The sequence below is a fragment of the Eimeria necatrix genome, genomic scaffold, assembly GCF_000499385.1.
Source record: "Eimeria necatrix Houghton genomic scaffold, Enh_scaff273, whole genome shotgun sequence".
In the NCBI taxonomy this organism is placed as follows: Eukaryota; Apicomplexa; class Conoidasida; order Eucoccidiorida; family Eimeriidae; genus Eimeria; species Eimeria necatrix.
The window spans coordinates 1-21844 of NW_013655253.1; the positions used below are offsets into that span (position 1 = coordinate 1).

Genomic DNA, 21844 nt, shown 5'->3' on the forward strand with positions numbered 1-21844 from the left:
GGAGGGCTTCCGCGGCTCTGCGGCTCCGCGCCTCTGCTGCAGCAGCAGCAGCTAGCGGGGCGGCAGCAGCAGCAGCAGCAGCAGAGACGCCGAGGCCCTCCGCCGCGCGCAGAGCCCCCGGAGCCGCTACCCCAGGCTGCTGCTGCTGCTGCTGCTGCTGCGGCTGCTGCTGCTCCAGCACCGCAGCCAGCCCCACCATTCTACAGAGCCTGGAGGCCGCGGCAGACGCGGGGCATAGAAACGGCGCGGCGGGCCGCCCGTGCTGCAGCGCAGCAGCAGCGCAGCAGCAGCGCAGCAGCAGCGCAGCAGCAGCGCAGCAGCAGCGCAGCAGCAGGCCAGCGAGCCCGCCCGAAGGCCAAATAACTCTCTAAGGAGCTCCGGCTGCGCCTAAGAGGCCACTGAGGCTGCAGGGGGGCCCCCAGGCACTGCAGGGGCGCGGCTAGCGAGGCATCGATTTCGGGGGGCCCCCAAATTTGGTGCGCAGCAGCAGAAGGGGTACTGGGGGGCCCCCAAGATGCGCATTTGGGGGTCAAAAACAAAAGCGGGGGGGGGGGAGGACAGCCGGGAAAGAAAAAGACAGGGAAGTGCACAAGTGCCGCGGGGCAGGGACTCGGGGCAGGAGAGGCAGCAGAAACCCCGCACAGAGGGCCCCCCGCTGCAGTCCCGTCTTGCTGCTCGGAAGTTGCAGTCTTTTAAGCAGCTAGAGAAACAAAAAACGCCAAATTAAATCTAAAAGCCCTCTCGCGAGCGATCCTACACACAGGCCCCACCAGCAAGCGCCTGCCCCAAGCCCCAACCCCCCCACAACCACAGAGACCAGTCCGCGTTCCAGTGAGCGCTGCAGCGCGAATTCGCAGCAGCAGCAGCGCCTTCTGGCTAATTTTATCTTTAAAAAGTCCCTTTTCGATTCAAAAGGACCTTTACAACCCTCCGGAACTGCACATGTCGAGGATCTCCCCGGAAACAGTGCAAGTTGTTCCGCAGGAAGAGAGTGGTTCAGTGATGGACTGTCGGCCCAGTGCGGCCTGCGCAGGGTATCCGCACGGTAAACAAGTGGAATATTGAAATATATTTATTTAATAGTTTATTTTGGATACTTGGAACACGCCACCTGCTTGCGAGGCCCTGAAGACTGCTGGGATCTCGCAACCCTTCTGCTACGCAACGGCTTCCCCCGTTGCGGAGCTTTCGCACGAAGCACCCGCCACTGAATTCAAACAAGATGCTTGCTGAACAGAATGAATTAATTAGTTGTTTTGCCAGCTATTTATTTGCCTTTTATAGCACCTTCCTAGTCCTAAAGGCTGAGGAGGCTACGCCTCCAGCGCCGTGCGGAAAAGCTGCAGCGAAGTTGGCTCGCGATGGAAGCGAGATCTCAGGTGTATGCTCAGCTCCGATCAAGAGTGCTTCCGTGCGTCACAAAGTTTCTATCCGTGAGAGTTTTTGACGCGATCTGGGGAAAACAATGTTCAAATGGTTCATTTTAGCCTCCGTCTTCGGCTTATTGGGGCCTGGAGCTTCAAAGAGCGCGGCTGAAAGCGCCGGACTAGCGCTGCGTGAAGCTGCAAAAGAGCAGCAGCAGCAGCAGCAGCAGCAGCAGGCTGCTGCCGGCAGCCAGCAGAACGCAACTTACCTAGCGAATCTGATGAGCTCTCCTCCAAACATTGCTTTAAAGGTGCAGCCGGCGCGGAGTTTGCGTTTCAGCAAGTCGCAGCTGAATAGTTTGTTGATAGATCTGCGGCACGAAATAAAGGCTCAAGTAAGCCGGCGGCGCGCAGTTCCTTGCATGCATCTTTTCTTTTTCTTTTTCTTTTTCTTTTTCTTTTTCTTTTTCTTTTTTTTAATTGCAAACTCGCAGGTGGCTGTGCTGGAAGGTGAGCCCCAAGTGCTGCGAAAGAGCTGCTGAAATGAAAAAGAGCTGCAGGCGAAATGGCCGAGGATGAAAGACAGAGGCAAAAGATCTCTTCGACTTGGGCTGCTCAAGGCTCTCCCATTTGGGTTCCCAAGGAAGGTAGGGCGAGTTGCAGGGCTTTTGCTGCAGCAGCTTCAGTTTGAGTTTGCTGCAGCACGGGGAGCAGCAGCAGCAGCAGCAGCAGCAGAAATGAGCTTCGTGAGAACTAATAAGTCCTTTTAAAGGCCAAAACGCCCCAGACTCTTCGGTGCTGCAGCTGCAGCAAAACGCCACACAGAAGCCTCGCTTTGCTGCGCTGCGGCTGCTGCAGCTGCTGCCGGGCCCTTCGGAGGTGACCACTGGTCACCCAGCAGAGCCACTGGTGAGGCCCTGCGCAGCTCCTTAGCCCCTCCAGCTTTTAATCTTCAACAACTGTTCAAATGCATGCAGACGGACACTGGCGCAGCAGCAGCAGCAGCAGCAGCAGCAGCAGCACCGCCTCCAGCAGCAGAAGGTGAGGCAGCAAACAGACACAAGGGGAGCTGCTTTCTTTTCAACTAAAGCTGCACAGGGCCCCTTAACCTCAGGCAGTTCGTCGAGTGAAAGCACACCCGCGTCTGCTGCTCCTTCGAGCAGCAGCAGCTGCTGCTGCTGCTGCAGCAGCAGCAGCAGCTGCTGCTGCAACAGCAGCAGCAGCAGCAGCAAAGTGCGGGAGCTGTATGGCGCTCGCGGCAACGCAGCCAGCAGCAGCAGCGCGCGTGGCTGCTTGATGAGCCACTGGGTTCTCTTTGCTCATTAAAAAGGATAACTATTCAGAATAATAAAATGAAATAAAATAATTAAATTAAATTAAATTAAATTAAATTAAATTAAATTAAATTAAATTAAATTAAATTAAATTAAATGATTCAGCAAACGAAGGGAAACAAATGCGCAGCCTTCAGCTGGAAGCAGGACGCGAGGCCATCGGCCTTACGAAATGAATTTCTTGTTTGCTGCTGCTTTTTTATTTTAATTTAATTTATTTTAAAAATTAAATTCAATTAAAAAAGAAAACAATTTTATTTGCTGCTTTTCTATTTAATGCAGCAGCCATAACTCCTCATTCAACTTCTCAATGTTTGAATTTTCGCAAACTTCATCTTGAAGTTCGAAATTCCATTTGTCTTTTTTCTGTTGTTATTTTTTTCAACTTCACCTGACTGTTCTTCTGGCTCTGTTCCGCGCGGTGTATCTCCACTGGGCCGGCCACTGGAACTGCTGCTGCTGCTGCTGCTGCTGCTGCTGCTGCTGCTGCTGCTGCTGCTGCTGCTTTAGTCTGCTTCGCTTGTTCGTTCACTGGAGCTCGTGGAGTTGTTTAGGTGGGGTTGGCTGGGCTGTTCAGCTGCTGCTGGTTCTTGTTGCTGCTGCAGTTCTGCTGCTGGTTCACCACCCTCCCGTTGGCTCTTCTGCTGCTGCTGCTGCTGCTTTTGCTGCTGCTGCTTCTGCTGCTGCTGCTCGTCGGCCGGCGGCTGGCCCTCCGCAGAGAGCTGCTCCTCCGCCTCTGAGGGGGGCCCCCGGCTGGCCCGTTTGCGGTACTCGGGGGGCCCCCTGAGCCTGGGGCGGGGGCCCTGGGGGCCCCTCCGGGGCCCAGAAAACTGCCAAGACTCGAAGGCTTCTGGGGCCTCCAGATAGCCATAGACGGGGGGAAGTGCCCAGCGGCTTTCTATGGCCATTCTTTGCTGCTTCTGGGCCTCCATTAAAGCCAAGTCCCTCTTGCGGCGCTGCCGCCGCACCAGCCGCCGCATGCGGGCCAGCCGCTGCGCCTGCTCGAGCTGCCGCCTCTTGAGCCGCGCGTTGTGGGCAATTTCCCCCACCACTGCGGCCACCACCACTGCAGCCATTATGGGGATGTAGTTTTTCAGCGAATAAATGCCAAATTGGGCTCCGAAAATCCGCATGCCCACGTTCATCCTCCGCCGCGGCACTATTCGACACAAATAACGCCCTCTGGGGCTTTTAAACGCAAAAAAAAAACCCAAAAACACTCAGAATTGAGGCAAAGCGCGACTCGGGACTGCACTTCAAGCCGTGGTCCGCGCCCCGGCCACTTGTCGCGTCGCCGCCGCAGGACCGAATACCAGCATCAGCAGGCTGCGGAATAAAACCAAATTTGAAAATTAAATGCAAAATTAGGCTCAAAATCAAGAAAATTTCACGGGATAAGGCACAGGGATGACCGCCCACTCAAGTTCACCTTCTGTTGACGGCGCCGACGACTGCTGGCACTACTAGCAACAATCACTGAGACTCTCACGGGCAACTCATGCCTCCAAAGGGCACACTTTGCCCACATTAAGTTTATTTAGGATAATTATGAAGTTTTTTCAGCCTAGGTTAGCCCAGTAAGCTCATATACTTAAAAGGCTGACGGAGCTGCGGCTGCAGGCGCTCACATGCTCCGTTCCGATTGTCGTCGCTTGTAACGAACCTCCAGAAAGTAAAACAAGTTGCAAAACTCTCTAAAAATGCATTAAAATATTTGTTGTTCGTTTAATTTAAGGTTTCTTTCTTGTTTGTTCGCCGCCTTATGGTTGCACGGCCGCTGCGAGCCAGCACGTGGGACGTAGGAAGACAATCCCTGTCTTGACCTCTGCCCTTAAAGCTTGTGTTCCCTCACCCTCACTGAAAAAACCCCTTAAAACAGCTTCGTTAATAAATTTTCAAAATTAAAGAAGCCTCAAAGACATTCTTTACCTCAGCTCGAATGGAGCGTAGGCGCCATTCAACTACAGCGTCAGAGCCACCAGACAGACCATTCTGCAGTCACACTGCGGCACCATTCAGCAAAAATAGAAAGAGTCTTATGCTGCTACTCTTTGGGTGGAGAGCCTATCTGCTGTAGCCTTCAGAATCGCCTGTCTTTGTTGCAGCAGCAGCACCTGCTGTTTCCTCAGGGTCTGCTGCCAAAACAATCTTCAAAACACCGAATTTGTAGCTGCAGCAGCAGCAAAACAGTACGGTGTACTGGTAGAAGTCGTTAAAAGACACTGAAACAGACGCGCTGCAGGCAAAATACCAGCAAGTCCATCTGTGTTCAGAAGCGCTGGAGTGGAGGCGGCCTTGATAGTATCTGCCCACGCACACTTTTGAAGCTGCTTTCTTGTGTTTAAGGGATTTATGTTTGAATACTGTTTCGGTGATAGACACTGAGGAAATTGCAGGTGCTGCTGCTGCAGCAAAGACAGATGATTCTCAAGGCAGCAGCAGATAAAAGCTCTGGACCCATCAGATTTCTGCATGCACAGGGAACGCCGAGGGGGCTAAAAAGCTGGAAGGAAGGCAAGAAGCAGCACAACTCTGTTTTATTCTTCTCCCCTAAACTCTCTGCTGCTCTTTGAAGTCCAGTTTCCCCTTATTCATTTGCTTTTGCTTCTCAGCAGCACCTCTCGCTGCTTCCCCAGGGGCTCCACAGGAAGCCCCCGCAGCTGCAGCAGCAGCAGCAGCAGCAGCAGCAGCAGGGGCCTGGCTCTTCTCCTATTTTCTGCAGCTTTTAAATCGAATGTGACTCTGCGCCAAAGCCTTTTGACTCGGCGCTGAAGGCGAAGAGCCAGGGGCCTCCAAACGCCCTTGCAGAACCCCCCGCACCATTACGCTGCGATCCACAAGCATGCAAACTCTATGATCAATTTTGATTTAATTTTGCAAATTAAATTAAAATTGAGCAATTAATTAATTAATTTAATTGAATTTTCCTTCGTTTTCGCGCTATCTGTTCCCCCGCGCTACAGCCAGCTCGAAGTTGAATGCCCGCCGCTTCAGTTCTTTCTGTTTCCCTTCTGGCCTTAGCAGGGAAAGAAGTCTTTTCTTTTCAGAAAAGACTTCTTTCTTCTCAGTAAAGAGTTCTTTATTTTCAGAAAATACTAATTTTTTTCAGAAGGACTTGTTTCTTTTCAGAAAAGACCTCTTTCTTTTCAGAAATAAGTCTTCTCTGTGCGCGCCTCGCGACAAGTCTTCCTCCCCCAGTTGCCCACAGCGAAGTTCCCTCAGGGTCTCTCACTATGGCTTCAATTGAGGCTCTTTGCGTGCCCTCTGCAGCCTTTTTAATATATAAAAAGCCCTTAAGAAGTGCCCAACGGCTGGGCCAGTGGCCAGTAAGAGAGCCGGAGTGTGAATGCCCGAGAATGATGGCCTAATTAGTTGCTGGATGGGAAGTTTGTGGCAGCTGCTGGTCCTACACTGGTTTCTTTTAGAGTAAAATATCATTTTAATTCATTATTTATCAGAAAAAACCACTTTTTGCATTATTTGCAAAGTAAAACAATTCTACTGATGGCTCCGGGCCATCCTTGAAGAAACACCACTGCTTAAATGCCCCCACTCCTAGAACGAGCGGCTGTCCGAGCCAAATCACTCTGGCGCTGCTGCTGCTGCTGCAGCTGCTGCTGCTTTTCCTGCTGCTGCTCCTGCTGCTTCGGGCTCAGCTGCTCCTCAGCAAGTGCCTCACAGTTCATTGGGCATTCAAAGAGCCAACATATATTTGAAAACAAAAATAAGGGGCCTTTAGACAGCCACTGCTAAGCGCTGCATGCACAAGCAAAACCCACGGCGCCCCAAACCCGCTGGGGCAGCAGCAAGAAAAAGCCTTATTACTGAAGGTCTTTTCCTTTTGTTAGTTTTTGTCTCCTAATCTTCTCCAAGTAAATCCAAGAAGTCACAATTGGCGAGATTTAAGGGAATTAAAGAGATACTTCAGGGCCACTCTGGCATTTAAAAGAGTTTAAAGTGTGTTATGTGAGCATTTTCGATGGATCAACTCCACCGAGGCAGTACTTTGGTGAAAAACTGAAAATGTGGCAGAGTCCCAGGAGGCCTAAGGAGCTGATGCCCACAAATAATGAAACTTCTTCTAAATTGTGATCTTTTTTGCAGTCTTTTCATCTTGAGTGACATCTGTGGCCAGCAAAATCAAAGAAAGAAGCTCCTTGCAAGACAGCCTCACTGAGACTACGGTGCTTTCTAGGACTATCCTCGCCTTGAGGAGCTCCTGAAGCAGATCATTTATTCTAAAGTTTCAAGAGGGCAGCTTTTGAATGAGGTTCTTTAATTAAGAAGTTTCGGAGGAGTTCCTTTTTTGTCCTAGCATTCGCTGCGCCAGGTCTCCTGGTGTTTAGCGCTAGAGGCCTCTCCAGGCAGCTTATAACAGCCTTTAAAACAGAGTAGAGTAACCATATTATCATATTTAACTGTTATAAGGCTTTCTTCAGTGAAGGCGAAGTACTCTAGATCTGGCAATGTGTCCTTGCCTCGTGTTGTGCACGGCGCATGCTGGTTATCTAGGTTTCCACCAGTCATTTGCACAGTAAGAGTCAGATATAATTCCAAACCACTATTTATAAAAACATAATGTTATTCCACTTCGATTTCTCTGCATTTATCGTGTGTTCCGATGTGTTCCTTTCATCCGTCCGAGCTTAATTTGCATGCGGCTGCTGTTGGCTTCCCCACGAGTATCTGTGGAAGTCGTTGTTTCGAATAAGCTTGTCGAGGTTTTTTTCAAGTTTAAATTGTGTTATTTTGGTCTTATTAAGACAGAAGTTTCCTCGAAATGACTGAACGGGTGCTCACTAACCTCGGCCGCCTAGGCGTCGCCGTAGGGGTCTCAGGCCTCGTCGCCAAGTCTTGCCTGTACGATGGTGAGTCAAAACTAATTAATAACATTTCATTCTGCATTTTTATTTCGCATTTAAAACGGCGTTGTGAAACTCTGAAATACAAAGAGCGCTCCCTAGCCGCCCAGCGTGACTGCGTAGATGGGAACAGAGCGAAAAGGTCCTTTCCTTTACGCCTTCCCAACGCCTCTCTGTCACTTTGGTAATAACGGTTTATTCTCAAGTAATATTATGACACAGAATAGCCTTTTAGTTCCACTTAGACAGCATTTTTAAATGCGTTCGCGGGGGCTGCAGCGTGCGACATGCAGGTTCTGGAGATGTGCAGATTTACTACACTTGCCCGTTTGCTGCTGATCACCAGCCCGCAGCAGGCCAGGCTGCAGCAGCAAATTAGCTGGAAGCGTTTGCTGCTGCTGTGGCTTCGCCTTTGCGGATATTTGTTGGATTCGTTTGTCCTATATTTGTTGTCTTCGTCTATTTCGAGCGTCTTAACCCAAAACTCCCCCGCCTTGAACACTTTTGCATGCGAGAAGGAATGGAAAAACTTCTTTTTCCATTTTGCAATGCAAGTGCTCATATTTCGGATGAAGACTTGCAGCCAAGTGAACTCTCTTGTAGTCCTCTGCACTGCCTTAGTGGCCTAATCCACATTGAATGCCTCTCAAATGTGCCTTTGTGCAATTAAGATTTTATAATGGCATTAATTTGCACTTCATGCAATCAAGATTTTATAATGGCATTAATTTGCACTTGAATTGCTGCAGTTATTTTGCGCGGCGGTTCCTCTACACGCAACTGCGACTTGCTCGAGGCTATGTGCGTGGCTAGTCATGAATATAAGCATTTAAATGCCTTTATTCGTACATAAAGGTCTATTTATTCGTTTAAAAGGACATAAAGCTGCTTATTTATTGCACTGAGTCCCTCCGTTGCAGATTCAGTTTCCGTTTTTGCGTTTAGGGTTTGCCACTTCCTCAGTTCAAGTTTTGCGTGCATATGCCGGATTCCTTAGCGTATCGAGTCGCCTTTTTGTTGATTTTAAATTATTTTTGAATTATTTTTGAATTATATTTGAATTATTTTTGAATTATTTTGTATTCTTTTTGTTATTTTTCAGTTGACGGCGGCCAGCGCTGCATCATGTTCAACCGTTTCGGCGGGGTTTCCCCGCGGCCGGTGGGGGAGGGTCTGCACATGTTTGTGCCGTGGCTGCAAGTGCCTTACATTTACGACATTCGGACTCAGCCGAAAGTAATTACGACGACGACGGGGACTCGGGACTTGCAAATGGTTTCGCTTTCTCTGCGGCTGCTCTACCGGCCCAACGAGGCGCGGCTGCCGGTGCTGCACCAGACGCTGGGCCCGGAGTTTGCAGAACGCGTTTTGCCTTCAATAGGCAACGAAGTCCTCAAGGCTGTCGTCGCGCGCTACGACGCAGAGAGCCTGCTGACTCAGAGGGACCGCGTTTCCCAGGACATTCGCGAGCAGATCACGCACAGGGCCAAAAACTTCGACATTGAACTCGACGATGTCGCCATTGTAAGCCAAATTCCGCAGAGACGTCGCCCTTATGAGGCCCTTTTTGCTGCTTTGTTTGCTTTTCTGCATTTATTGACAAGCTTGTCGCCCGGCAGCTGTTCGAGCTCCTCTTTGGAGCGACTTGTAACTGTCTCGTTTAGCTGGGAGGCTCAGCTGGACTTGAACTTGTGTCGGTTTGCGTGCATTCACTGCTCATTTTCAAATCTTTAGTGTCCAAATGGATATTATTTTCCTTTCTTGCATTCGTTTCGTGGTTATTTCAACAGCTTTCTGCTTTTGCCTCGGAGCTCACCAGCTTTCTCGTAGAGAGGCGCGCCCAGAGCGCGGCCGAGGAAACATGAAGACGAGCACGAACTTGTGCAATATTTGCATTTCTTTTGCAAAATTTGCAATCCCACTTCGCGAGTTTATTCTTTTTGCATGCAGACCCACCTGAGTTACGGAAAAGAGTTCTCGAGGGCGATCGAGGAGAAGCAGGTGGCGCAGCAGGAGAGCGAGCGGGTGAAGTTCGTGGTGGCGATGACCGAACAAGAAAAGAAAGCTGCAGTGATTCGCGCTGAGGGCGAAGCCGAAGCAGCTTCGCTGATATCTCGGGCCATTAAAGAACACGGGGGGGGCCTTATTGAAGTGCGGCGGCTGGACGCGGCGCGGGAAATAGCGGATGTTTTGGCCAAGTCCAAAAACGTCACCTACTTGCCCCAGGGGGTCAACATGTTGCTGTCTCAGCCTTAAATTGCGTTTTTGGCTTTTAATTCGCTAAATTGCAAACATTTGCTGCCAAATGTTTCGAAGCAACTCGCCAGAAGACTAGTTAAGGAGTTCCCGCCGTCCACAGCTGGGCAGTTCCAGCAAAGGCGCACGCGAGCACTTTAGTGCTGCATGCGCATTTTCTTTCGCTTTCTTTCTTTCTCATTTTGGTTTCTTTTTTATTTCAACTTTGCCGAAAACAAGTGCTGCAATTCACTTCAAGTGCACTCCTCTCCGCTTCAAAAGATGCACCTTTAACTGCTCTTTTTGCCCCTCAGAAAGACTTCGTAAAGCCCACTTAGACTCAGAAAGGGGAAAACTTTAACTGCAAAACGGAAAAGAAAAAAGAACTAAAGGAGTAAACGCTAAACTCTAAAACCTTAAGCCCTAGGGTCATTTGGCACTGGAGGCAGGGGCCTCTGTCGCAGAGCGGCGACTCCAATTTTAATTCAAGATATAGGGATATAAAGAGTCTATTTATAAAATATATTAAAATTAGAAACAAAATAAGGATAAAATGTATTAAGTTGTGACTCAACGCGGGCTCAACCCGAAGGGGGTCGTTTGTTTTCGTCATTTTCGTTCTTTCGTTTCGAATTGCAAGTTTATTTCCTTTTTGTGTCTTGGGCTGGCTCTTGGCTCTGCCCCCAGCTGCGGCCTTTTCCTCTTGTCTTCCAGTTTCTTCTTTTTGTCTTTTTCTTCGGCTGTTTGTCTTTAGTACCACTTTGAAGTCCTGCAGAGGCATTTCACCCTTTAATTCCTCTTTTTTCTGCCCCATTCATCCTGAATGGTGGCCAAAACAACTTAAACAGAAGTGGATTTGCCCCTCAAGACCCTTTTTTGCATGCAAGGGCGGTCTAGCTGTACGTACACTTGCTTGATTGGCACTTCGCCTTCGGCGTTCTGAAGGCCTTTATGTTAACACATTATTTCCATTTTGAAGGGAAAGTAGCTGCTGTAGCTGTAGCGAGTTGCTGCGAGAAATACTTTGAGAAAGAGATCTGCGATGAGTGTATAACATCAGGGGCGACAGGAAGTCGTAGGAAGTTCATTTGCATGCTTATTTTCTTTTGGAAAAACTTCTGTTTATCACAAGTTATAATTATTAAACAGACAGCAGAGCAGGACTCTGCAGCCCTTTTGGCCCAGCGAAAGCTTGAAAGAAAAAGAATATTGAAAATGCTTTTTTGAACTAAAGGCATTTCCAATGCATTTCCCTCTGCTGCTAATTAGCTTCTTGAGTTGCGCAGCAAAAATTCTAAATTCTGAATTGAAGTTTCTCTGCCCCTTTTGCCAGCGCATTCATTTGGAGGCCAAAGTTGTTAAGAAAGAAACATCTTCGGGGAGCTTCGTGAAAGTAAACTGCCAAGAGAACTGGCCTGGCGAGCCTTGCAAATATAGTGGAGAGCTCTGTGTTCCATTTCGCCTGTTTAGTAAAGAGAAATATGTGCAGTATGTTTTGAGTTCAGGGGAAAGAAACGGAAGAGCAGCAACCTCACAGTGTGGAACAGTGTTAGGAAGCTCTGCAGCAAACCTAGGCTCCTGAACTCGAATACGAACAGTTCAGCCATTTAATAAGATTAAATATGACTTCCTTTCGCTTAATTTTATTTTAAAATTGTTTTCATTAATTTCCACTGGACTTTATTGCCAGTTTTCGTGACTAGATCTTGAAGCCGACGGCGCCACCGCAGAAGCCCTGGGGAGGTAGCCAAGAAATCAGAGACGCGGAGAAACCAAAATCGCCAACGATTTTCTCGGAATAGATTTTTAATTGTTCAAATAAAATTTCGAAAACGAAATTCAAAACCTTTGTCTCGGAATTAAGTGCGAGTTCCTGCAGTCTCGAGACGATACTCTCCAGGCTGTTGTTCCCCCAGCAACCTGCTGCGTCGCTGTGTGCGCATGTTCCGCACACCAGCTTCCCTGCATATATGCAACAAATTCCCCATCTCATTTGTCTTTTTAACAAAAAATATATATCTTTGAAATAAAAAGGAAACACGAAAGCCGGATGAGCAATGGCGAGACTGTTCGACAGGGTTTGGGGCTGCATGCGCTGTAAACGCCACCGGGCCGGGGTGCCTTCCTGAGCTTTTCCCGGCGCCGCTGAGGAATTCTCTGCTGAATTTCTTCAATATTTCTCATCTAAGTTTTCGGGGGAGCTTATTTCAGGAGAGTTCCGCCCAGTTTTGCAGGGAACTTCCTCGCTCCCCCTTCCGGCGCCAGTGAGCGGCCGCTCTTACTTGTCGGCGGTCGCCTTCTCCTATTCTCTCACTGAAATTTTCCACGCGTTAGCCAGACTGTCGTTTCAGACCCTCTGTCACGCATTTTGCGTGGCAGAAATGGAGCTGTGACGGCCATTCCCCGGAGAGCCTGCCGCGGGCTTAGGGAAGCTGGCTGAGTGACTGGTAGTTGAGACGCGCTCCGCAGTGCTTGTCCTGGTTTTGCCAGCCCTTTTGTGCCTTCCCTTTTATTTGATTCAAAAGAGCTTCTTTTTAGCCCGGGCCGCTCACTTCCTTCTCGAGTGAAAGGGCCCCGTCACTCACTTCAGGCCCGCCGCCGCGGGCGCCGCATGCAAGCCTGAAAGACACTTTTCAAAATGCAGCTGGCAACGGCTGGGTCTGCGGACTCGCAAGGAATCGCCCGGCGCCGCTCGCTGTGGGATGATGACGGCTGCCGTCCCTTATCTGCCAAGAGCGTGACAATCAGATTGTCTGTGCACCTTGTCTGTGTCGCATTATTGGGGGCTTTTGTGATTTGGGGGCTGGTGGCTGACCCGCCAGTAAGGGGATTTTACTGCAGTGACACCACTATCCGCTATCCCCTTAAGGCTGAGACAGTCCCAGCTTCTGTAGCGACGGCACTCGTGATTGGCATTCCCATCGTCATCTTTGTTGCCATTGAGTTGCTGAATACGTTTGTCGTTGAAAAAAATTCCCTCGCATCTATTGAATTGAATTGCTGCTCTCTACCTAGGATAGTTGGCAACATGTACGTAGTGTGTGGTGGCTTCGCCTTTGGGATCCTCTTGAACTTCTCTCTGGCAAATGTTGCGAAGCTCTGCATAGGAAGGCTGCGCCCGCACTTCCTTGCCGTTTGCCAGCCAAACTGGGGTGCTTTGAAGTGCTCGGATTCCACGGGCGACTTATACGTGGACCAATACGAGTGCCGTGGGACAGATCAAGCAGCAATAAAGGAGGCTCGCCTCAGCTTCTTCTCGGCCCATAGCAGCAATTCGAGCTGCGCTATGCTTTACACCATCATTTACCTTCAGTGTCGCCTCTCGAAAGCCTCGGCTGGCCCTCTCATGGCGACTTTCAGGCAAAGGCTGAGGAGCAACAGCAGGGCAGAGTGGCTAATAGACACAGCGGCTGCTTTGCGGCCTTTCATTCAAGGGGCCCTTCTCATTCTTTGCCTCTTTATCGCGCTTTCCCGTGTTATGGACTTCTTCCACCACCCAGGAGATGTCCTCACAGGCCTCATTGTGGGGACACTAATAGCATTCTACTCTGCACTTTACGTCAGCAGGCTGCCTCAATTGGCGCACATGTAACGCAGCTCCACCAGAGACTTTTGTGAAGAAGAGGGACTGAAATGGGGGAATAGGGAGAACTCAGTCTCCTGTGCAAAGAGCTTCAGCTTGGTACTTCAGGAGATGGCTGGAGCAAAGTACGAAGAAAATCCCTAGACCAGCTAGGGAGAGGGAACTGGCCTATCGCTGGTGAATTTTCGCAAGGATGACCTTTGGGAAGTTGCGCTCGTTGGGCACTAACGCCCGGCAAGGGCTAGTGCCCCAGCTCACACCGAAGGTGGATTTTGCGTGTCTGAAATGATATTCGCTCTGTGCGTCTTCTTTTTGAGTTTGAAGTAAGGTAACGAGCGATCGACGCTCGGCTGACAGGCACGTTTGACAAGCTCCGGTGCCTTTAAAAAGCGTTCTGAGCTCTAAAGCCTTTGAAGGGTACTTCACACCCTTTTCCCTGCGAAGGCTGAGCTGATCCTCTCACTGAGGTTCCATTCCCGACAGCCACGGTTCGGGCAGCTACTTTTAATTTTTGGTTGTAGCCCGAACTTATTGGCGCTTGTCGTTGCTAAGTGACTACGTGAGAGGTAAATAATTTGGAAGCAAAAGAAAATCAGGAGATGCTGCGGTCTAGACGAGCACGCAAAGTGATTGGTTTTGAAGTAGACACTGCAATATAGAGGAGCACACAGAGACTAGTTGATCTTCAAGTAATTATCAAACTTTGATGGGCCATTAAGTAGGCAAGGAGGTATGGTGAGCGACGTTTAACTGAGTCTGGTTCTAGAGGACAAGCAAATCATTTTTTTGAGAACCTTTACAATGACGTAGTATTTCAGCATTTGGGGTGCCAAATCTGCGCTTTGATAGATTTTGTAAGCGATTGCTGTTTACCCCCAGAACAAGCAAACACAAGTTTGATAGGGCGGCCCATTTGGGCTTTCCCACATTTCCGGAAAGCGGCTCTACAGTTAGTGTGTATCTGACTCTGCTAGGAATAAGCTTTGAATAAATGGCTACTGGACTTTGATTATTGCCTGGCATTAAATTCGCTTTGGCACAGTTTACCGAATGCAGGCATCTGCGTAGGCTCATCCCCTTCAGCCCAGTGACCCTCTGCTGAATTGCTCCCTGCAGTTTTTCGCTTGACGTGAAGGTGGTAGTCAATTGGGTCAAAAGAAGCCTCATACTATCACAAGATTGCATGAGACATTTTGCTCCCTCACTTTTACGCATTATCTGCCATAGCTCGTAAGTTTTACCTTTATCACGTAGAGCAGTCACCCAGGTAGCTTTTCCTTCTTATTACTTTATCTTACACGTCCTTTAGAAAATACTTATTTATTGTAGTTGCTATTCGCTCGTATAGGGCGGTGCCTTTTCGTAGCTGGTAGCGAAAAGCAGCTATTCTGGGCTCCAGCTTCGAAGCCAGGCATGCCTCACTGTAAAAGAAGCGCTGCGGGATGGCGTCTGTATCTTTTCTTTTTATCGGGTTAAAACGAATTTTCCTTGCTAAGTACAGAAGATTTTCCAGTGGCTGTTGGAGAGGAAGAAGGATTTTGGCTTCCTCTATTGCGTTTAACGAGAAGGGTGCAGGCTTCAGTACGGGCAAACTCCCCGATGTAAGAAGCGCACTTAAACAAAGAAGTCGTATCTTTGGGAGTGCAGGAAGCGTCGAAAAGAAAGGGTATACATCTTCCGTAGCTGGCAGCGAAAAGCACCCACTATGGACTAAGGATAAGAGACACGCAAAAGCTGTGAATAGCTATCCCTTAATTCGGTGCTGCACCGCCGAACCGCCTTCTCCGGCGCTCCAAGCCCTCAGTGGTTAGTGGCCACTCTCGCTATTCTGCCTATTAGCCTAACAGTCAGATTACGTAACGGCTTTCCCTCGAGGAGGGGTTAATAAGCTCGTGAGGATACGGGCTTTTAGGGTCGTACGGCTGGTTATATTGTAAGTTAAGCCCAGCTTGGCTGCTTCGCGTCATTCCATTGTGCCAACATACGCTCATGCGTATCTCCTTTCACTAGAAACACATTCTAGCATTAAAAGAGATCAAATACCTTCAGTGCAGGTAGCTTTTCAGAGGGCACATCCCTTTCCGCGCATAATTCTTCGCTGAGTGAGCGAGCGGCGCACTGCAGCTTCAGCGACTTTTACCCGCACTCAAACCTGCGCACTTTGCAGAGTGTAACAGGAGTTATCACCCAAGGACTAAGTTTCTGTGCTTGTTGGCTATTCCTGGCTAGTGCTTCAACCAACATATTCTGAATAATATTAGCCTGAAGGCCATTTCTGGAGTAAGTTGCAGTGTTTCCCATTACGGGAAGCTACTTTCGCTGTTGGCTTAAACATATCCCGACAATATGGCCCCCTTTTTAATGTTTTTGACACAAAGAAGTAACCGATGTAGAATCAACCAGGCTTGCTACGCTTTGTCTGCAGATTGCGGGACTTGGAGGTCCCGGCGTGCCTGACCAGCCTAATATTCGAACTGGGCCGCTTCACTGGAACCACCTTTCTAGGCAGAAATCGCATTACTGAGTATTTAAGGGAATATGTAAAGACATGATGAGAACGCAAATAATGGCACATTTAAGGTTGAGCTACGAAAAAGGGCTCTTGGGCTTATGCTAGACGTACTACAAATTAACGCCTCATGCAAATGCGCTGAATTGGAGCTGACCTTAGGTAGCTCCAACTCTTCAAAATTCAAAATAGAACCCACTACAACTCAGAAGCATCATATGGAGTCTCAATTAGTTCCTTACGGTCTATGATCGGAAATTCAATATTTAAAACCTTGAAATGCATGCACTCATGTATAGATCATGCAAAGCGCGGAGTTAGACCCATGAAAGTGACGTAAAGTAAAGAGGGTTTCCATGCATAAGATTATGCTCTGCACGAAACTAACCCCCGATGGATGCAAGTCCTTTAATTTAGAAGTAATATGCTATACAAAGGGCATAGCTAGTAGAGCACAAAATTAAGAACAGTTGCGTTAAAGTTCGTGATATAGGAGATCTTCTTCTCTTGAAGAGGATGCGTAGCCTCTGAGGCGGCCGACAGCCCAGACACTCAGAATGGATAAGGAAAAGTAGAAGAGTCAGAGAAAGGAGCAACTGGAATTCCGGATAAATTAGAAAACGCAAAAGGAGGCGAACCAGCTTGGCTTGCGAGGATGAAAGTTTCAGAGGTCCTCAGACTCTCCTGCCTGCTGCTGCCACATAAAACTCGCAAAAATGTTAAACATTAGAGGCAATGTCCTCTGATAGTTATTTTTGTGCACAGATATTGGGGTACATGCGTGAAACAGAAACTCAAAGACAAAGGAGTCCGCAGCGGTGGACGCCCAGATATGCATGCTGAAAAGAATGTAAAGCCGTGGAGAAACATTCCCTCCACAAAATATATTTTGAGAATACACACTTGCACACAACTTTCATTCTGATTGCATCCAAGCTAAATGCATGCAAATGCCCCGGGCTTAAGAGGCGGTTGCCAGCCGTCGAAGCGACTTGCCGCTCTTCGACAACCACGGGGATGGAGGCCTCGTGTTCCCTTCGCATTTTATTTCAAAAAAGAATTTAAGAAGTAAAATTGCGAATTGCGCGAAAGAAGGGAAATATAATTTGTCCATGAGGGCCATTACCGTTTTCCCGCCACCACTCCTGGATTCCGGACTCTCACAATTTAAAAACAGGAGCCATTTCATTTCTTTCTGAGCAAATAATATGAAATTTATTTCTGGCTTTTATGGGGCCGCTCCGTAACTAAAGGCGCTACCCTCGCGTGTTATGAATCCCTAAACTCGTGGCCCTTTGTTTTTGTGAGTGTCCTAATTAGACGTTTACCACATGATTCGGAGCCCCTTTTACGCGAGTAGCAAGAAGAATTCTGTCAAGCATTTGTGCAATAAGGCTCTTTAGCAGTGCATAATAGGCGCACTTTATCACAAGCTGTGTAGCGTGCAGCATGTGCAGCTAAAACGGTCTTGACCGCTTCTATCTTGCATGGAAACGCATTTGAATTAAATGCATTTATCTTATAATCCCAACACTGCTCCCCACTCAATATAATTTCGTCTAGGGCTGCTGGTCAGGCTATGGAGTCCAACGGATTTGTGCAAATACTCATCTATTATATCTTTTTGTGAACTCGCGACAAATCCATGGGAATCTGAGGCGCAGTGAAGCCAAAATGAACTTCGCAGAACCCTCAAAAACAGCAAAAATATCCACCATTCTTTTGCTGCTCAGGGGCCTCGAGCAGCACCTCGAAAACCTCCAGAGGGGCCTCAAAGCTGAACTAAATAAACTGAACTAGACCCTCTTGGGGGCCCCCAGGCCAAAGAAAACCAGCGCAGCTCCCAGAAGCCACCGAACGGGGGTTTTGCTGCAGCAGCTGGGCAGCTCCTGCTGCAGCGGCAGTGCTGCAGCAGATTCTTTTTTGCTGCTTTTGGGGGCCCCACAGACACAATTGGGGATATTAGAGGGACAAAAGAACGGCAAAGTCCCCGCTAGATAAAGCTCTGAGGGCTCGCAGCTAAACCCCAAATATCTGCAGCCACGCCTAGGCAGGGGCCCCCGTTGCTGCTGCAGCTTCTTCAGCTCGCCTGGGGGTGGCGAGAAGCTTCAGTGCCACTTCAGCGCCACTTTGGCCCCCTTTAGAGTCGCCAGAGTCTCTAAATGAAATGCTTAGCCCCACAAATTTGCATTAAAGGCGAAAAAATGCATAAAAGTGAGCAAAGAATGCATTAAAATGCACAGGAAGGCACTTACCAAGTGGCCGTTTGCGCGTGTCAGAGAAGAACACTAGAATAGGGGCCCCCAGGACCTCAAGGGGGCCCCCCGCGCAGCGCAGACACTCTGAGGGCCTTTTGCTGCGGCAGCAAAGGCAAATAGATTTGTGCAGCAGTCCTGTTTAGCTATAAATTTGGCTGCTAGGCAATTTTCCCAGTGAAGACTGTACCCCCCTATCTGAAGATGTAGTAATTTTGAAGCAGCAGCAGCGGCCCTGGCCCTATAAATTGGGAAACCTCATTTAAAACTGCAGGAATGTCTATTTTAATGCCTTTTTGAGGCACACTATCTTTTGAATGCGGCAGAAAAACCCTAGAGGGGCCCTATAGGGCCTCAGGCGCACCCAGCGACGCCTGGGGTGCTTTGGGGGTGTCTGCTGCTGCTGCTGCTGCTGATTGAGGGGAGAAGCGACTTTTTCTTCGGAATTTGATTTAAATAAAATAATAAAAACGAAGAAATAACAAAGGGAGACGCGAGAAAGAAGACAGACACAATCCAAACTGCCCGGGGGCCCCACAGGCCGCCGCTGCAGCCTTCTGGGCTTCGCCAGCCGCGCTGGGGCATCGACTTGCTGCTGGGAACGCAGCGGGCGCGTCTTTGCTTCTAAAGTTTGGAAGTTTGGAATTAAATAAAAGCTTTTAAAGTTAAAAAACGCAAAAAGTCGTTTGAAAGGTTTGCTGCAGCGAAGTCGGCCCCCTGGGCTTCCGGTGCTGCAGCTGGCGGGCTGGGGCCCTCCGCCGTGGCTGCTTCGTCTCTGTCTTGCTGCGGACAAAAAGGGTTTAAAGGGTTTAAAACCCTTTTCTTTGTTTGAAAATTAAAAGGGTTTAAGGGTTTTTCGTTTGCCTTTCTGCTGCTTCAGAGGCAGCGACGCCTCGAGGCCTCTGGCGCGCTGCGTCGTCCCGAGGGTTTAGGGTTTCGGTTCCCGGTTTTCGGGCTTAGGGCTTGGGGTTTAGGGTTTAGGGTTTAGGGTTTAGGGTTTGGGGCTTACGCTAGGCAAGATGGGGGCCACTCGCGGGTCGCGGCGGCCCTCTCGGCTCCTGCTGCTGCTCTTGGCGCTGCTTTTCGCCCTTTCGGTGTCTGCTGCTGCTGCTGCTGCTGCTACGAAGCCAGCAGCAGCAGCAGAGCCCTCAGAAGCAGCAGCAGAGCAGCAGGAGGCAAACGAAGCAGCAGCAGCAAAGGATGAGGAGCCCGCCTGCACTACAGGCCTGAGAGATGCGCTGAACGCGGCCATCGCTGAGATGCACAGTGCGTGTTTCGAGCAGCAGGGTTTAGGGTTTAGGGTTTAGGGTTTAGGGTTTAGGGTTTGTGTCCCGCACTTCGCGCGTGGCCGCCAGCACCGTGGCGCCGTGCCTTCTTCCCGCGGGCTCGAGTAAGCGCTCAGGCCTCAGCCCTCCGGGTTTAGGGTTTAGGGTTTAGGGTTTAGGGTTTAGGGTTTAGGGTTTAGGGTTTGCTGCTGCAGCGGAGCACTACATGGCGAACGAGCTGCTGAGCCGCTACAAGCGGGTGCCCTACGTGCCGCTGCTGGCCTGCCCGCTGCTGCAAACCCCCGAGGGTTTGTGGCCTTCTTTGGGGTCTTTGCATCCTTCGGATTTGCTGCTGCAGGTGCTGCACAGGGGCGTGCTGCGCGTGGCCACTTACGGGGTGCCCCCGCAGCAGCAGCAGCAGCAGCAGCAGCAGCAGCAGCAGCAGCAGCAGCAGCCGGAGCAGCACCCGGACGGGCCCCACAGGGCCTACAGGGGCTTCGACTGGGGAGAAGAAGCCGACTACTCCAAGGACCCACCCAAGGGTTAGCCATCCCTAAGGGTTTAGGGTTTAGGGTTTAGGGTTTAGGGTTTAGGGTTTAGGGTTTGCGTCCGTTCGAGGGGCTTTTCGCGAGCCAGCTGCATCCTTTAGTTCCCCTTTCGCGCTGCAGTCCTCCCCCAGACCTGGAGGCCCCTCGTTCAGGGTTCAGGGCCTAGGGTTTAGGGTTTAGGGTTTAGGGTTTAGGGTTTAGGGTTTGGGTGTGTGCGCGGCAGGGTTTTTCCCGGACTACCTGCGTCGGCTGGCCGCGGTGTTGGGCGCGCACTACGGCCGCGAGGTGTCTGTACACTACAATTACTACACCTCCGGGGCTGCATGTTTGCAATCCGTTTTAATTGGAGAAACTGACATGACAGATATATACTTTTTGCAGTCCATGCCCGACGATGAGTCTTTGCTGCAGTTCTCTCTCGCGGGGGGGGCCCCCAAGCCGCTGCCTGCAGCGGAGGGGCTTTCCCAGGGTCCAGGGGGGCCCCCGGGGGCCCCCCAGGGGGCCCCCCAGGACCCCCAGGGGGCCCCCCAGGCCGCCGGGGGGGCCCCCGGGGGGCCCCCCACCCCGGGGGGGGCCCCCCAGGGGGCCCCCCTGGGGCCCCCCGCTGTGGGGGGCCCCCCGGGGCCCCCGGGGGGCCCCAAAAAGGGTCTTATGGGGGCCTACTTTTACCGAACTTGCCCCGTTGTGGGGGCGAGCAATGTGTTTGTGACTCGGAGTTCTTTGAAGTTCAAATCTTTGCAAGAAGTGGCGGCTTATATTCGAAGACACCCCAGCAGCAACACTGTGGCTTTCTTGACTGCAGCAAACTACCGAACTGTGGCTTTTTTGCTGCCTCCCAACACCCCCGTCGTCGTGATGCCCAGTGAGTCCTCCAAACCCTTTTTTAGGGTTTGGGGTTTGGGAGCGCTTTCGAGGGTTTGCCGGGCTCGGGAGGACTGGGGGTTTGAGGGTTTAGGGGGGCGAATTAGGGTTTATTAGATTGGGTTTGGGGAGCTAATTAGGGTTTAATGGGGTTTATTAGGGTTTATTAGGGTTTATTAGGGTTTAGTAGGGTTTGGTGGGGTCTGCTAGGGTTTGGAGTGTAGGGTTTGGTGGTCACTAAGGAGCGGGCAGCAGGAAGTCGAGGGTTTAGGGTTTGAAAACCACAGTTAGGGTTTTCGAGGGGTTTTAAGGGTTTTAGGGTTTCCGAGGGTTTAAGGGTTTCCGAGGGTTTTCAAAACAAGCCCGTCGAAGCCCTTTCAAACCCTTCCAAACCTTCCCTGCCTTTCCCAGACCCCCCTGTCAAGGGTTTAGGGTTTAGGGTTTAGGGTTTAGGGTTTAGGGTTTAGGGTTCCCTTTAGGGTTTAGCTGCAGCGCCGAGCCCGCCTCCAAAACCCACCCGGACTGGGTCCTGCCGCTCCCCGCCCGTGCAGACGCAGGGTCTAGGGTTAATTGCCTAGGGTTTAGGGTTTAGGGTTTAGGGTTTAGGGTTTGTGCGTTTGCTGCAGAGGCCGCAGCGCTTGCTGCAGTGCGTGGGGGGCAGCTGCTGGGGCTGCTGCTGACTGGCTCGCTGCAGCCCGAAGAAGCTGTGGGGCTGCATGCGCTCAAAACGAAAGTCTTTTCATCTGTGGGGTCTTGGCTGCGTCGCACTGACACGGCGCGTTGTTTGGCCCACCGCTTCCGCACGGACTTGGCTGCGCTGCGGCCTCGCGCTGTTGCTGCTGCTGCTGCAGCGCAGCAGCAGCAGCAGCAGCAGCAGCCGCTGCAGGCTGCTGCAGCAGAGCAGAGCCCGCACGCTGCAGCCGCCGCGGCAGCCGCGCTCGCGGTGTTCGCCGCGCTGCTCCTCGGCTGAACAGCGGCGAGACCGCCTGCTGCTGCTCCTGCTGCTGCTGCTGCTGCTGCTGCTGCTG

General features: G+C 50.5%; 5 protein-coding genes across 5 annotated transcripts; 4 read left to right on the top strand and 1 right to left on the bottom strand.

Moving 5' to 3' along the window:
- Nucleotides 1–1465: 1465 nt before the first annotated feature.
- On the top strand, nucleotides 1466–2105 carry ENH_00037230 (hypothetical protein, conserved; the record flags this gene model as incomplete). The annotated part of the gene is made up of 3 exons (XM_013585135.1): nucleotides 1466–1759; nucleotides 1919–2011; nucleotides 2067–2105. 3 exons carry the CDS (start codon nucleotides 1466–1468, stop codon nucleotides 2103–2105), a joined length of 426 nt encoding a protein of 141 aa, XP_013440589.1.
- A 1099-nt stretch (nucleotides 2106–3204) lies between these two features.
- On the bottom strand, nucleotides 3205–3843 carry ENH_00037240 (hypothetical protein, conserved; the record flags this gene model as incomplete). The annotated part of the gene is made up of 1 exon (XM_013585136.1): nucleotides 3205–3843. The coding sequence occupies one exon, from the start codon at nucleotides 3841–3843 to the stop codon at nucleotides 3205–3207; it is 639 nt and encodes a 212-aa protein (XP_013440590.1).
- A 3635-nt stretch (nucleotides 3844–7478) lies between these two features.
- Nucleotides 7479–9816, top strand: ENH_00037250 (prohibitin, putative; the record flags this gene model as incomplete). Its single annotated transcript, XM_013585137.1, has 3 exons — nucleotides 7479–7566; nucleotides 8663–9084; nucleotides 9511–9816. 3 exons carry the CDS (start codon nucleotides 7479–7481, stop codon nucleotides 9814–9816), a joined length of 816 nt encoding a protein of 271 aa, XP_013440591.1.
- Nucleotides 9817–12433: 2617 nt separating this feature from the next.
- On the top strand, nucleotides 12434–13387 carry ENH_00037260 (lipid phosphate phosphohydrolase 3, putative; the record flags this gene model as incomplete). The annotated part of the gene is made up of 1 exon (XM_013585138.1): nucleotides 12434–13387. One exon carries the CDS (start codon nucleotides 12434–12436, stop codon nucleotides 13385–13387), a length of 954 nt encoding a protein of 317 aa, XP_013440592.1.
- Nucleotides 13388–19161: 5774 nt separating this feature from the next.
- On the top strand, nucleotides 19162–21786 carry ENH_00037270 (hypothetical protein, conserved; the record flags this gene model as incomplete). Its single annotated transcript, XM_013585139.1, has 4 exons — nucleotides 19162–19408; nucleotides 19623–19949; nucleotides 20179–20817; nucleotides 21443–21786. The coding sequence occupies 4 exons, from the start codon at nucleotides 19162–19164 to the stop codon at nucleotides 21784–21786; spliced, it is 1557 nt and encodes a 518-aa protein (XP_013440593.1).
- Between the last annotated feature and the right edge of the window lie 58 nt (nucleotides 21787–21844).